This window comes from Tiliqua scincoides, chromosome 3 (assembly GCF_035046505.1).
Source record: "Tiliqua scincoides isolate rTilSci1 chromosome 3, rTilSci1.hap2, whole genome shotgun sequence".
Taxonomy (NCBI): Eukaryota; Metazoa; Chordata; class Lepidosauria; order Squamata; family Scincidae; genus Tiliqua; species Tiliqua scincoides.
In genome coordinates this window covers 199,659,162-199,671,615 of record NC_089823.1, presented here as the reverse complement: position 1 = coordinate 199,671,615, position 12,454 = coordinate 199,659,162, and the positions used below count along the sequence as shown (strand labels likewise).

Genomic DNA, 12,454 nt, shown 5'->3' with positions numbered 1-12,454 from the left:
GATATTGCAAATAAAAAAAAAATTCAGGCCTCTACATCTCCTAAATATTTCTGATACATCCTGAAGTGTTTGGATTTCTTCACTGGGGAAAGCTAAGACAAGATTAATGGTATTTAGTCTCTTAACCAACACGTCTGTTGGTCTGAAAATTTTCTGATGGTCAAGGGCCTGAGAGACTTGGTCACAGTGTTAGAATATTTGGGTATGAAGTGTCAGGAATCTAGGGCTGTCTGTTGACTGCAGTTCTCATGAACTGGCTTCCAATGAAATCTGGATTCTGTGTGCTCCCTGAATAGATCTTGGAATACCATTTTTATTCTGAAGCACTAACACGCTAAATTTTTGACTATTTTAAAATGGTAATTGTGACAAAATGTGTCCTCTTGCAGCCTCTGAAAGGAATGACCTTATAAATTCAAAGCAGTGCTGTTGTGGAGCTCATTTGACATTCACCTCCAGTTTACTTTTATATAAACTGGAAAGAAAAAAAATTGATCTCTAATTTTTAATTTTTTTAAGGATAATAAAGGATGATGGCAGGGGATGTTGAAATGCCCAAGTCAGTTCCCTAGGATACAGTGTGGAGTGTCCCATTCCTCTAGTAACCAAACCTTAAAATCTGGTAGAGGGATGAAAAGGGGAAAAAAGTTTATGTAATGTTATCTCTGTTGCATTGCTTTAATAGCATTACTTTATTTCTCTGCAGAAACTTTTTATAACTGGGAGGGAAAATTGGCAAGGGCAGGCCTTGGATGATCAGTGATCTCTTTCATAGAGTGTTTTCTTTAAACTGGCTGAACAGAGCAACAGGGAATGGCTACATAACTTTCCATTATATCTATATTTTCAAATAGGAAAGTTCTGTGATCAGATAAAAGAAATAAAAAGACAAAAATCAAACCCTTGATACAATTGATATAGAAAACCTTGCCTTCCAGGAGGAATGGAAAGAATTGCAAGCAATACTGCTTATTAAAGAATCAAGTGATATAGGCTTGAAGTTGTGTCATTGTCTGTTGATAGGGGAGAACAAAATAAAAGTAGCAAATCAGTTACTTGTAAAAAAAAAAAAAGGAAAATTCTCAATTTTGTAAGTGGTGGTTAATACATTTTACAGTATAGACATCACAATTCACATTTGTACTCATCTATGAGATAGAGGTCAATTATAGCTCTATTCCTCCCTTCAAAGATTTCAGAGCCTCTTCCTAGGTATTTTTCCATTCAGGCACTGCTGGTAGACAGATCTGCTTAGCTTTAGTTGGAAAAGTCTACTTGTGTGCCTTCAAGTCTTCTCTGGGTAGTGACTTACAGAAAACAATGCAGATGTCATGATTGAGCAAGGATATGGACTTGGTGTAGTGATTAGAGCAGGGGTGTCCAAACTTTTTGGCAGGAGGGCCACATCATCTCTCTTGACACTGTGTTGGGAACGGGGGATAAAAAATAATTGGTTTACAGTTTAAATTTGAATCAATTTACATAAATGAATATATTAGAGATGGAACTTATATGAATGAATGAAGATCTTGCAATAGCTCAAAGCCTATAAAAGGCCTTGCACAAAGCAAGGCTGCCCTTTCCTTTGCTGCTGCTGCATCACAGATGTGAAACAGCAAGCAGTGGAGGGAGACCTCATCCCATAGCTCACGCAAGAAGTGGAACAGACACCCTCACGCTGACAGCGGTTGTGTCAGGCCAGCGCAGGCTCCAGCTAGTCTCCAAAGGGCCACAGGCTCATTGGAGACTGGGGGCTCCCCGCAGGCCAGATTGGGAGTCCCTGAGGGCCACAAGTGGCCCCCAAGCCGGGTTTGGGCACCCCTGGGTTAGAGTATTGTACTAGGATCGGGAAGATGGGCTCAAATCCCTGCTCGGCCATGAAGCATGAGTGACCTTGAGTCAGTCATTAGTCTAACCTACCTCTCAAGATAGTTGTGAAGCTAAAAGAAATGGAAGGAGCCATGTATGCCCCCCAAGTTCCTTGAAGGAAAGGCAGCATATAAATGTGTAAAATAATAATCCAAGCCAAATACTAGCCACTGCATCATTTTCAGGATTGTTGGGACTGCTTTAAAGTTTTTATCGGGACCACAGTCAAGTATGTATAACCCTGTGCAGGCACACAATGGGCCAGCTTGCCTGCAACAGCAATCCAAGAAATTGCCCATGGTGATATCTGCCATCTGATCAGTGTGGTCCAGGTTCTTTCAGATTGTACATGTCTGTGTGCACCTCTCCAACAATGCAGTACCAGCCACTCACCGCTCAAGTTGGGAGCGGGCAAATGCTCTCTGAGTGCAATCCTAACTATATGTTAGGTCTGTGTAGGTCCAGGAGTGTCACAAATGTGCCATAAAGCACATTTGCACCTCCTCTAGAGCCAGTTGGGCTGGCACAAAGGCCCACATCAGCCCATGGATGCTGGATCTGCACCCAAACAGGGTAAGTTTGCCCCGGCCCAGTTCAAGGGATGAAAGTGGGTGGTGGGAGGGTGTTCTGGGAGTGGAGTGGAGAGGAGGCATTTCTGGGTGGGGCAGATAAAGCCTGGGAAGGAGTGGGACTGGCCATGGCAACGCAGGCTGTATCCTAGCCCCCACTTCCAGCCCCATCAGCCTTGCACAGGCTGCTTGGATTTGCGCCAGCAATTTTGCTGGCACAGATCCAAGAAGCTCCATGGAGTATCTGAGGCATTAGGGTAAAAATATCCCCTTACTCCAAGTTGCCCTCCAGCCACCTCCTAACCTGCACTGGATATAGCATAGACCACTTTGCCTGCCTGTTCCAGTACAGGTTAGGATTGGGTTGTTGGTGTACCACAGCCCTGGTGGTACACTGATTGGAACACTGGGTTTGGCGATGGAGACTCCTGTTTGACCTTGTTCATTGCACATCTGAAAACATTGTTCCTATGGGCCTAGGATTTGCCAACAGCAAGGTTTCCTTTTACCCTGTGCTTGGTAGCTTCATGCCTCATCCTGTGCTCATCTCCTGTGGGGCAGAACAAGACAGGATCATAATTGCAGAGTGCCTGCTTAGTGAATTAAGTGCTATTCAAATGCTTCATAACTGCATGTCTTCGATGATTGTTTGCAAAGTTAATCACCCCCTTTCTACGTAAAGGAGTGAGAATAACTGGAACTACTGCAGTTTAGTTTTTATTTATTTACTGTGTTGCTACAGCCTTTTTTATTAATTGTTCATGTAACTGGTTTCTTTTACTTGTTGTGGAAGTATTGATTGTGAATTCCATTTTTATTCTCTTTAAAGGCTTTCAAATACTAATCTCATTGTACAATTCATTTTGGGATGTTTTTATTGAAATGAATATTTGGTTTTGTTCCTGAAATAACTTTGGAATTTAATAAGCTTATTGTATGTTTTGCGAGGCATTGTGGTTAAATTGTTCTCTGTCGTTCCCATGTTCTTATTAACTGCTTTGAGCTTACTTCACAAAGGAAAAGTCAGAAACAAGATACGAACCAAAATGATATCAAATCAGTCAATGTTTAAATCAATCTGATACTGCTGGTTTTATTCCTTCAGTATTTATATTGTGCTAATGAAGTCGTTCTTGGTTTTTTATTCCTTTTGCATTCACATAGAGCTTGATGAATGTCAGTCAGACCCATGCAAAAATGGTGGAACTTGTAAAGATCACCCAGGGTCCTTTATCTGTCATTGTCCTGATGGCTTCCTTGGGACACAGTGTGAAACAGGTAAATAATGGATTCATAACTTCCAGTCTTTCTCCCAATCAGCAATGGGAACCCTGGAATCTCCCAAACATCCTTGTGACTAGTTGCTGTTGCTAATCCCATTTTCTTTTAGCGTAGCTTTCTTAATGTTGCTTACTGCTACAATTCAAAGACATGGTCATCTGAAGTTCTCTTTTACCTTGTAATGGAAGGTTTATTTTTTACAACCATACGGCCATCTTATGTTGTGTAAACCTCCCAGTTCATAACTGTGAAGGAATGAAACATCCCTGCTTTAAGCCCTTGAAAACTTTAATTTAAGCCCTGCATCCCTGATAATTTTCAGCTAGAGAGGTTCTGGGTGAGATGGTACTGTGTAGTAGCAACTGCTGTTCTTCTAAGGTGCATGACTGATCAGCAGCAAGCCAAGAGGAGTTCGACAATGAGGAAGTTCGGCAATAGTGTGATGATGCTGCACAACTGCAGACCAGCACATCACTGTGGAAAGTGGTAACTTGTAGTGATTAACTACATGATGAAGTCAGTCAGAATATGCCTTTGTTACCTTCACATTTCTGTATGTTAGAGATGACTTGTGAGGACTGGTCCCTCTAAGTTGCACTGCTAAAATCGGAACCTTGTGCAGCTTCTATCAGGGTTCTCTAGAGCTTAGCAATGAGTGTGTCATCCCCGAGCACTTCAGAGCTGCCACCATACAGTTCTGCACGTTTCTTATGAGGTGTGTTTTGCCACATGGTTATTTACCTCAGACCACCACATCCCCACATGGATGATGCATCTATAAGCAGCCATGACATAGTGCTGTGTTTGTTCTGAAACTATTCTGGCTTGTTCTCATTTTCAGCTCCCCTCCCTACCCAGTGCATTTCCTAGTAGTCTCTTCCTTTTGCCATTCTAGTTTCTGAATCATTAAGCGGTAAATACCTCATATTTTTATTTTTATTTTTGCAAGCAGAGAATACTTCATAAATTCTTTTCTAAGTAAATTATGGTTGCAAATCACCATGCTTGCAAAACTGCCTAATTTAAAAATCTGTTTCAGTTGCTGAATTTGGAAATTACAGAGTGGCCTGGGCCATGTACTAATAATCCCTGCCATTAGACCTTGTTGATTGGAAGGAAGAGGAAAGGAGGGGAGAGAAGGGTCTCTGTAGGCGTCCTATATGTTCTTTCCAACACATCCACTGGTAGCATCTTCACAGCTACAGTAGATCTGGTCTCATGATAGTCACATGATCTTGCCCTTTCACATATATCAAGTGCTTCTCAACTTCTTTTTCTTAACCCATGTTTTTCCTAATCCATGTTGGATACTTATGGTATAATAAAGTAAAAGCAAATGTTGAATTCAAGAATCATTACATTAGACGTGGAGGATATGAAACTAATACAAAAATAGGTTTTACAGTAAAATTCCACTATCAGCCTCACCACAAGAAGCTCACTTTGGTCTGGGAACCGTACAAAGAGGTAAATGGTTACTTATTTTGTGGCATCACAGTGTCCGTTAGTAAGAGACATGTGATCGCTGTTGAAAATTCACAGAAATTTGTCTGGCACTTGCTTGGATGATTCAGTATTACAAAAATGTACATCTGTAGTCCTATTATGGTCACTTCCCTTTACGCATTTTTCAGAATGAGACTAGGAAAAATTTATCTTTGGTAATGTCAAAGATGTTAGATGGTTCATAGTAGAAAGCAGTGGGCCCAGATACTTTCTCTATTTCAAACAGAAATTGCGGGAATCTACATATGAAAATTTTTGCTGAATCAGACCAAATGTCCTTCTAGGCCACCATTTCATTTCCACAACAACTAGAAGTCCACAAGCAAGTGATGAAGTCAAACCTATTTCCATCTTTGTGCTCCTACAACTGATATTGGCATGCTGCTGACTGGACTTGTAGATAGCATATAGGCCAGTAGCTGCCAAACCATGGCATGCAGGCCGGATCTGGCATCACAAGTTTACCATCTGTGTGTGGCGATGGCAGAGACTTTTTGATCCACACTGCAGCTGCCCCTTTTTGCTGCCAACCTTCACAGAAACACACACCAGGAAGCTGGTACTACGCAGAAATCAGGGCACAGGGCCTGTTGGGGCAACAGACAGCAGAAGCGGCTGCCTAGCATGAGTTTCTGCAAAGATCAGCAGCAAAAGAGGAAGGCTGAGGCATGGAATGAAAAGCCAGTGCCACCACTGAGTCCAGATAGTAATCTTGTGACTGCAGTCCATGGTGTGGAGACCACTGATATAGGCTATCGTGACTAGAAGACATTTATAGAATTACCATGAATGGCAATTGTCTTGGATACAGCAAACTGGATAAGGCCAGTAAACTGGACAAGATGCAGGAAACATGCCATTATTTATCTCACATTTCATCTACTGCTCTGATCTCGTGTGTACAAGATACATATACTGTGTAAATGGCCCTAGGGAAGGTTATCACTTGGAGTTTATGCAGGCATTTTTGCAAGGGATGATGCAGAGTCAACCTCTTAATTCCATGTGACACCTCCTACAGATATCTGAGTGAGTGTATTTATGCCCTCCAGAAGTGGATGCCTGTGAATCAAACCCTTGTCGGAATGGAGGAGATTGTGAAAATTACAGTGGTTCCTACCTGTGTGTCTGCCCTGTGGGCTTCTTTGGCTACCATTGTGAAATAGGTAAGCCTAAATGAAATGGGAAAAGGTTCAGTTATTTTTTCGTCTTCTTCTCCAAAAGCTCTCATTAGAATTTTGCTTTTGGGAAAGATGGATTCAGTAAGTACATAAACATTTTTCCAGAGGTGGGAGTCTCCCCTGACAAATGTCCATGCCTTTCTCTGAAGGGTTTTCATCACCTTTATGCACACTTCTAGACTGTTAATTGTGCACCTCTTCCCTAGCTAGTGACCCCTGTTTCTCCAACCCCTGTGGGAGCAGAGGCTACTGTCTGCCCAGTAACGGATCTCATATCTGCACCTGCAAAGTGGGCTTCACTGGAAAGAACTGTGAGAAAGGTAAATAGGCTAAAAGGCCACTTTCATAATTGTCTGTAATCATGTTGGTGCCATAATATGGTAGATGCAAAATAAAGAGTAGAGCATTTTATTTTCCTTCCCTCCCTTTCTTTCTTTTAATGGGGGAAACTCACTTAGGATAGGCAAGAATTCCTTTGGGGTCCTGTCCTATAAAGTACAGGTAAAGTTGCTGGATAACACTTCATTGAGAAAGATTCAGTGTATTGGAACTGGTGTTAACTAAGAGTACGTAGTTGGAACACAATTCACCAAAAAACAGAGGTGCAAACAACAAAGGAAGGAGGGAGCAAAGATCTCTTGATAAACCAGTGCAAAGCACTTTAAAAACAACAAAGGGATGGGGTGGAAGCAGAGATCCCCTTATGTGCAGCCCTCTCATGCAGCTTCTCCACCTGCAACCTGCTTCTGCAGGCTCTCCAAGTCAGCTGTTCAGAGGCAAGGGAAGATGCCCACAGCTTAAGATCCCTGATGAGCCTCCAGTGCTCCAGAGGCTCCTAGCCTAGCCTTGCTGTTGGGTTCCTGTAATCCTCTGGAGGCAATTCTGAGGCCCAGAGAGGTTGCGTGCAGACCTCCGGTTTTTCCAAAAAACTGAAGTGACCTTCTTAAGGCCTTTGGAGGCTTCTAGAATGCTTTCTTAGCTCTCCAAAGACCTTTTAAGGCCTTAAAAAGTCACTTCCAGTTCTTTGGCTTCCAGATGGATGCTCACTGAGGGCCACTTCTGGCCCACGGTCTAGGGTTTGGAGATCCCCATTATAGAGTATACCACATGGGGGATTTATTTCTATCTCAAATATGTGTTAAGTGTATCCAATCTTCTTTACTATATAGGCAGAGATTAAAACAAGCCAGCTCCCCACCGTAGTTAAGAGGAGCTATTTATATTTGTTGTAACATAGAGCTGCTTACTCAAACATGCCCAGTTAAATTGCATTGCATTTCATGGCATTCTGAAGCCATTACAGAATTCTTCAAGGAACGGGTCTTGTGTTCAAAATCTTTTAAGAGACTGATGAGTAAACTAATTGGAGCTGAAGGCCCACAAATGCTTCTCTGAGCTGAAGACTCTGTTGCCATTGTGGAGTAGTGGGCAGGTACATTCCCATTTGCCATGCTCATCTTGCAATGTGTTAATGTAGATGTTCTGTGTAGATGCCCATCAGCCTGAACTATGTGATATTACTTCCTCAAAAAAGTGAGGTAAGATTATGCAGCTCAGGCATTCATGAATATGAGCACTGATATGGAGCCACCTGCATTATGAGCATGGTGGATGAAGAGGGCCTGGGAAGCACAAGCTCTCTTATGGGAGTTGTCAATTTTTTTTCAATAATTCTAATAATAAATAATAATAATACAGGTATTTATATACCGCCTTTCTTGGTCTTTATTCAAGGCTTTATTCAAGGCGGTTTACATAGGCAGGCTAATTTAAATCCCCGTAGGGATTTTTACAACTGAAAGAAGGCTTTATCTTTCAAGAGCCACAACAATTCAGATGTTTCATTCTGATCTGGCCTCCATCCTGGCCCCCATCCTCCCACGCTCAGAGCAGATGGAATAGCTCAGCTTCAGCTTGTCAGCTGCTTCAAGGTCGCACGGTGCCGGTGGCCTCGAACTGGCGACCTTGTGGATGTTATCTTCAGGCAAATGGAGGCTCTACCCTCTAGACCAGTCCTCCTGCCCAGACCTCCTATTATGTTTACTATTTATTTTTATTGAAGAGAAGGAATAATATATAGCCAATAACTGAAATGTATGGTATGCTTAACACTTGCATTGCCCTACTCCTGTGGCGTCACTCAGTGTAGGAGGCCAGTGTATCACCCCCACTCCCCTGGTGCTGGGCATGGCAACGCATCATCACCCTGCCCCCACTGGAGTTTTTGGCTATAACTTTTGATAGAATAGGGATATTTCAACATGGTTTGTTTCATTGCATTCTGCTGTAATGTATGCATCAAATGATATATAACATGATGGTATTATTCCTAAAAATTGCAATTTTTAACAATTTTGGCCGGTAGTGATGTCACCCCCCTGTGTCCATCACCCTAGCGGCGCTACTGCCATACCGTTATATTGTAAATTATATCTTACCTCTTGTAGGAATAATTTGAAAGTGGAATGAAGGAGGAACAGGTCTGTGTTGCTTGAAAAATTGATTATGTTTCTTTTTATTTGCACTGACACCGTGAAGAGCTGCTGCCACCAACGTCATTAAAGGTGGAAAAGGTGGAGGAGACTGGGCTGTCAATCTCTTGGCACCCTCCCAAGGACCAGGCTGCCAAGCATATGATTGATGGCTACGCCGTGACGTACGTATCCTTCGACGGCTCTTACCGCTGGACTGATTATGTGGACCGAAGTCGTGCTGCCCACCATTTGCGGGCACTAGCCTCCGGCAAAGCCTACAATATTTCTGTCTTTTCAGTCAAACGCAAATCGAACAACAAGAATGATATCAGCAGGCCCGTCATGCTCGTCACTCGTACTAGTGAGTAGCTCCTTCAGGGGAATAGAATTGTGGGTACAGAAATGCCTGGCTTGCAACGTTGAGGGCACCATTTTGGCAGGTGTCTTTCTGAGACACATTGTAGGTTTCCCAAGCTAGTATTGAACTATGGAGCCCTCCCATATTTTGTATATGGCAGGAATTTCTTCCATACCAATCCAGGATCATGTTCCATCGCAAACAAAGCTTATGGTTATACATGTGTCAAAATATTGGTCTATAACCGCTGAGAAATGGACTGGCTAGTGAAGGAACAAAATATCCCTCCCCCCCAAAAGGATTGCATGAAACTCCTCTCATTTTCCAAATACTTACTTTCTTGGAGCGTCATATAAGAAGTCAACACAGCTGCATATAATTTGTAGTGGAAATTGCATCTATTGAATGAATTATCTGCATGGAAACTACCTCTACCTAAACAAAACAGAAACTCGCCATAGGTCATAGAGTGGTCACTCTAGAAATATTTGAAAAAGAAGATCTTCTCTGTATCTGTGCTCTGCTTGGGTGTACTGATATAATAAGTCCAGAAGTCACTATCCATTTAGGTTTTGGAACAAAGCTTTCTTGAGATGCCCCAGGCAGGTGCATGCTTTTTGACAGCTTACTGTGTCTGCTTCCATAGGCAGAGGCTCTGAGCCATCATTGTGGACAGTTCAGTAGTTGCTAATGGACAGTATGTAGCAGCTGATTAAAAACATAGAATGCCTTACAGCCCAATCTTGCTGCACATCCGTGATCGTCTTCTTTCACTGCCACTGACTGCCATAAAACAGTCAGTGCCAGTCGCAAAAAGAGCTCCTCAGGGCACTACTTGGTGCATTGCTGGGAGCACCAACAGGAGGGCCAGCACCTTCCTGCCCGTGTCGCTGAGTTCTCTCACTCACCAGAGGAGGTAAGATAGAGGGAATGATGGAAGGGCATAAGAGGGGTGGGGAAGGTGTGAAATGGGACAGGGAGAAGCGGGATTGGGTGTATCAGGTCCCAGGAGGGGGACAGGATTGGGGGCACAGGTGCCACCAATATCCTAAACTCCTCTCAGGCCCAATCCTGCAGCATGCATCAATGCGAATCTGCAATAGCAAAATACCTGTCATAGGTTCAAGTATGCCCCTCCACACTGTGGAGGCTTACCTCTGGGTAAGGGAACAATTGTTCCCTTACCTGAAGGAGACCTCTGCAACTGTCTCCCAACCATACGATGCAGTGGTCACCGTTTACAGGAGATGATCCTGAGAATGACAATCTGCCTTTACCCTAAGGCAGTGGTTCTCGAACTTTTCCAGCTCGCGCCTCCCCTGATCCTTGTGGCCATTGGCCGCAGCTCCCCATTACAACACCTCACCTCAGTTACCCCCAAAATGGGGATGAAGGTGTTATAATTTTACACTAGAAACCAAAAAAACAGCTGCCAGCACTCTGAGGCTGCAATTCTAACCACACTTACCTGAGAGTAAGCGCACTGAACAAAATAGGATTGACTTCTGAGTAGACCTGGTTAGGATTGTGCCCTGAGTTTGTTAGCAGCACACCTGGAGGGGTTTGGAAAGGGAGGGGGGAAGAAGTGATGAATTTGCTGGGGGAGGGGAAGACTTTGTTTTGTGTGCATCTGCTAATTGCAAACTGATGCAAACTGAGACCTAGAGACAGTTTGGCTGCAATCTAAACTCACTTTCCTGGGAGTAAGTCCCAATGAACACAATAGGACTTACTTCTGAGTAGACCTAGCTAGGATTTTGCCTTTTGTCTTATAACAGCAGCCAACATGGGAAGCCCCCCCCCCCCCAAAAGGAGGCAGGAGGGAAAAGGGGGATTGCTGAAAAGGAATGGGTGCTTTTATTTTTTAATCAATTTTTGGAGACAAAACCATCAAGAGTGGCTTTTTTTCTTTTTTGAAAGGGGAGGAAAAAGAAAAAGGTGAGGATCCTTGTTTAAGCTGACACAGACCCCAAGCCTATGTAGGTCTACTCAGAAGTAAGTCCCATTTGAGTCAATGGGGCTTACTTCCAGGAAAGTGTGGAAAGGATTGCAGCCACACAGTGCAACTCACCCCAAAGTAGATGGGGGCTGCTCACACACATACACCCAACATGCAGATGCCACCCCTGTTCCCCCCAGGCAAGATGGAGGAATGCAGGCTGGGGCATTTGGACACCCCCACTAAGAGCAGGCTGGCTCCCTCCTTCGCTGAGCTTACTCTTCCCTCCCAGTTTGAAGCCTGCCAGGAGCACACCCTGTGCTGATGAGATGCAGCACCTCCACACTCTTCTCCTCTCCTCCAGCCTTGACCAATCCGAGGACGTGAGGCACACTGGGAAATGTAGTCCCTTGGGCGAGGTTGCACATGGAGAGAGCTCCATGATGAGATGCTGCATCTCTGCCAATGCCCAGCCAGCCTTCTCTCCCACCTCCCTCCACCATGTTTCACATGCCCTACCAGCCTCACACTGCCCCACCCACCTCTTTCACAGCTGAAGAAAAGCAGCAAGTCAGCAGGTGCAGCTGAGCAGAGCAGAGCTCTGCAGTATCAGCTGCAGCCACCTCTCTCCCCAGATGCCTCACAAGGTCCGTATCGGCTAGCCACGCCTCCCTAGGGAGGCGGGACACACAGATTGAACACCTCAGCCCTAAGGTTCCCAACTTCTTCTATGGGATTATATGTATTTCCCTACAAGAGGGTCCGTAAAATTCAAACCTCCCAAGCTAACTGATATATGTAGTTTTAGGAACTTCCTTACCCACTTCTGTTTTAGTGCTATACTGTTACATTGGCTGTGGGGGGAACCTGCTATCTGGATGGAGGTTTAGTCCATAGATTTGTGTTCATTGTGCTCTTTCCTATGTTCTCAGGAGATCATCTAATGACAGTGCATTAACATAGCATGGCTTGATAAAATCACTCTGCATGTTCATAGGAACACTGGTTTCTTACTGTAGGCACACGCCCTACATTGTCTTTGGCTCACGGCAAATGTCTTCATCACTCTGAGGCTGTATGGAGCTTAAGTGAACAGCATGTTGGCAGTGAGAGAGTCTTCCATGTAGCCCAAGGCTTTGGTTTCTATTAATAGTGGTCTCAACCTGGCTGTGCCAATCCTTTGTATGATTTGGCACTGAGGATAGGCTTTTTTGAGTAGGCTGTTGACAGACAAGGTTACAACCCTGAACTTCTTAGCTGTATTGAACTCTGCAAAA

At 43.8% G+C, this 12,454-nt stretch overlaps 1 protein-coding gene across 1 annotated transcript in view; it reads left to right on the top strand.

Annotated features, from left to right (window-relative positions):
- SNED1 (sushi, nidogen and EGF like domains 1) overlaps positions 1-12,454 on the top strand; it is a 95,539-nt gene that overhangs the window by 67,140 nt on the left and 15,945 nt on the right. Inside the window, exons 20-23 of the mRNA XM_066621501.1 lie at positions 3,603-3,716; positions 6,278-6,391; positions 6,613-6,726; positions 8,945-9,241. Of these exons, the coding sequence (XP_066477598.1) occupies positions 3,603-3,716; positions 6,278-6,391; positions 6,613-6,726; positions 8,945-9,241 (639 nt within the window). The remainder of the gene's footprint in view (positions 1-3,602; positions 3,717-6,277; positions 6,392-6,612; positions 6,727-8,944; positions 9,242-12,454) is intronic.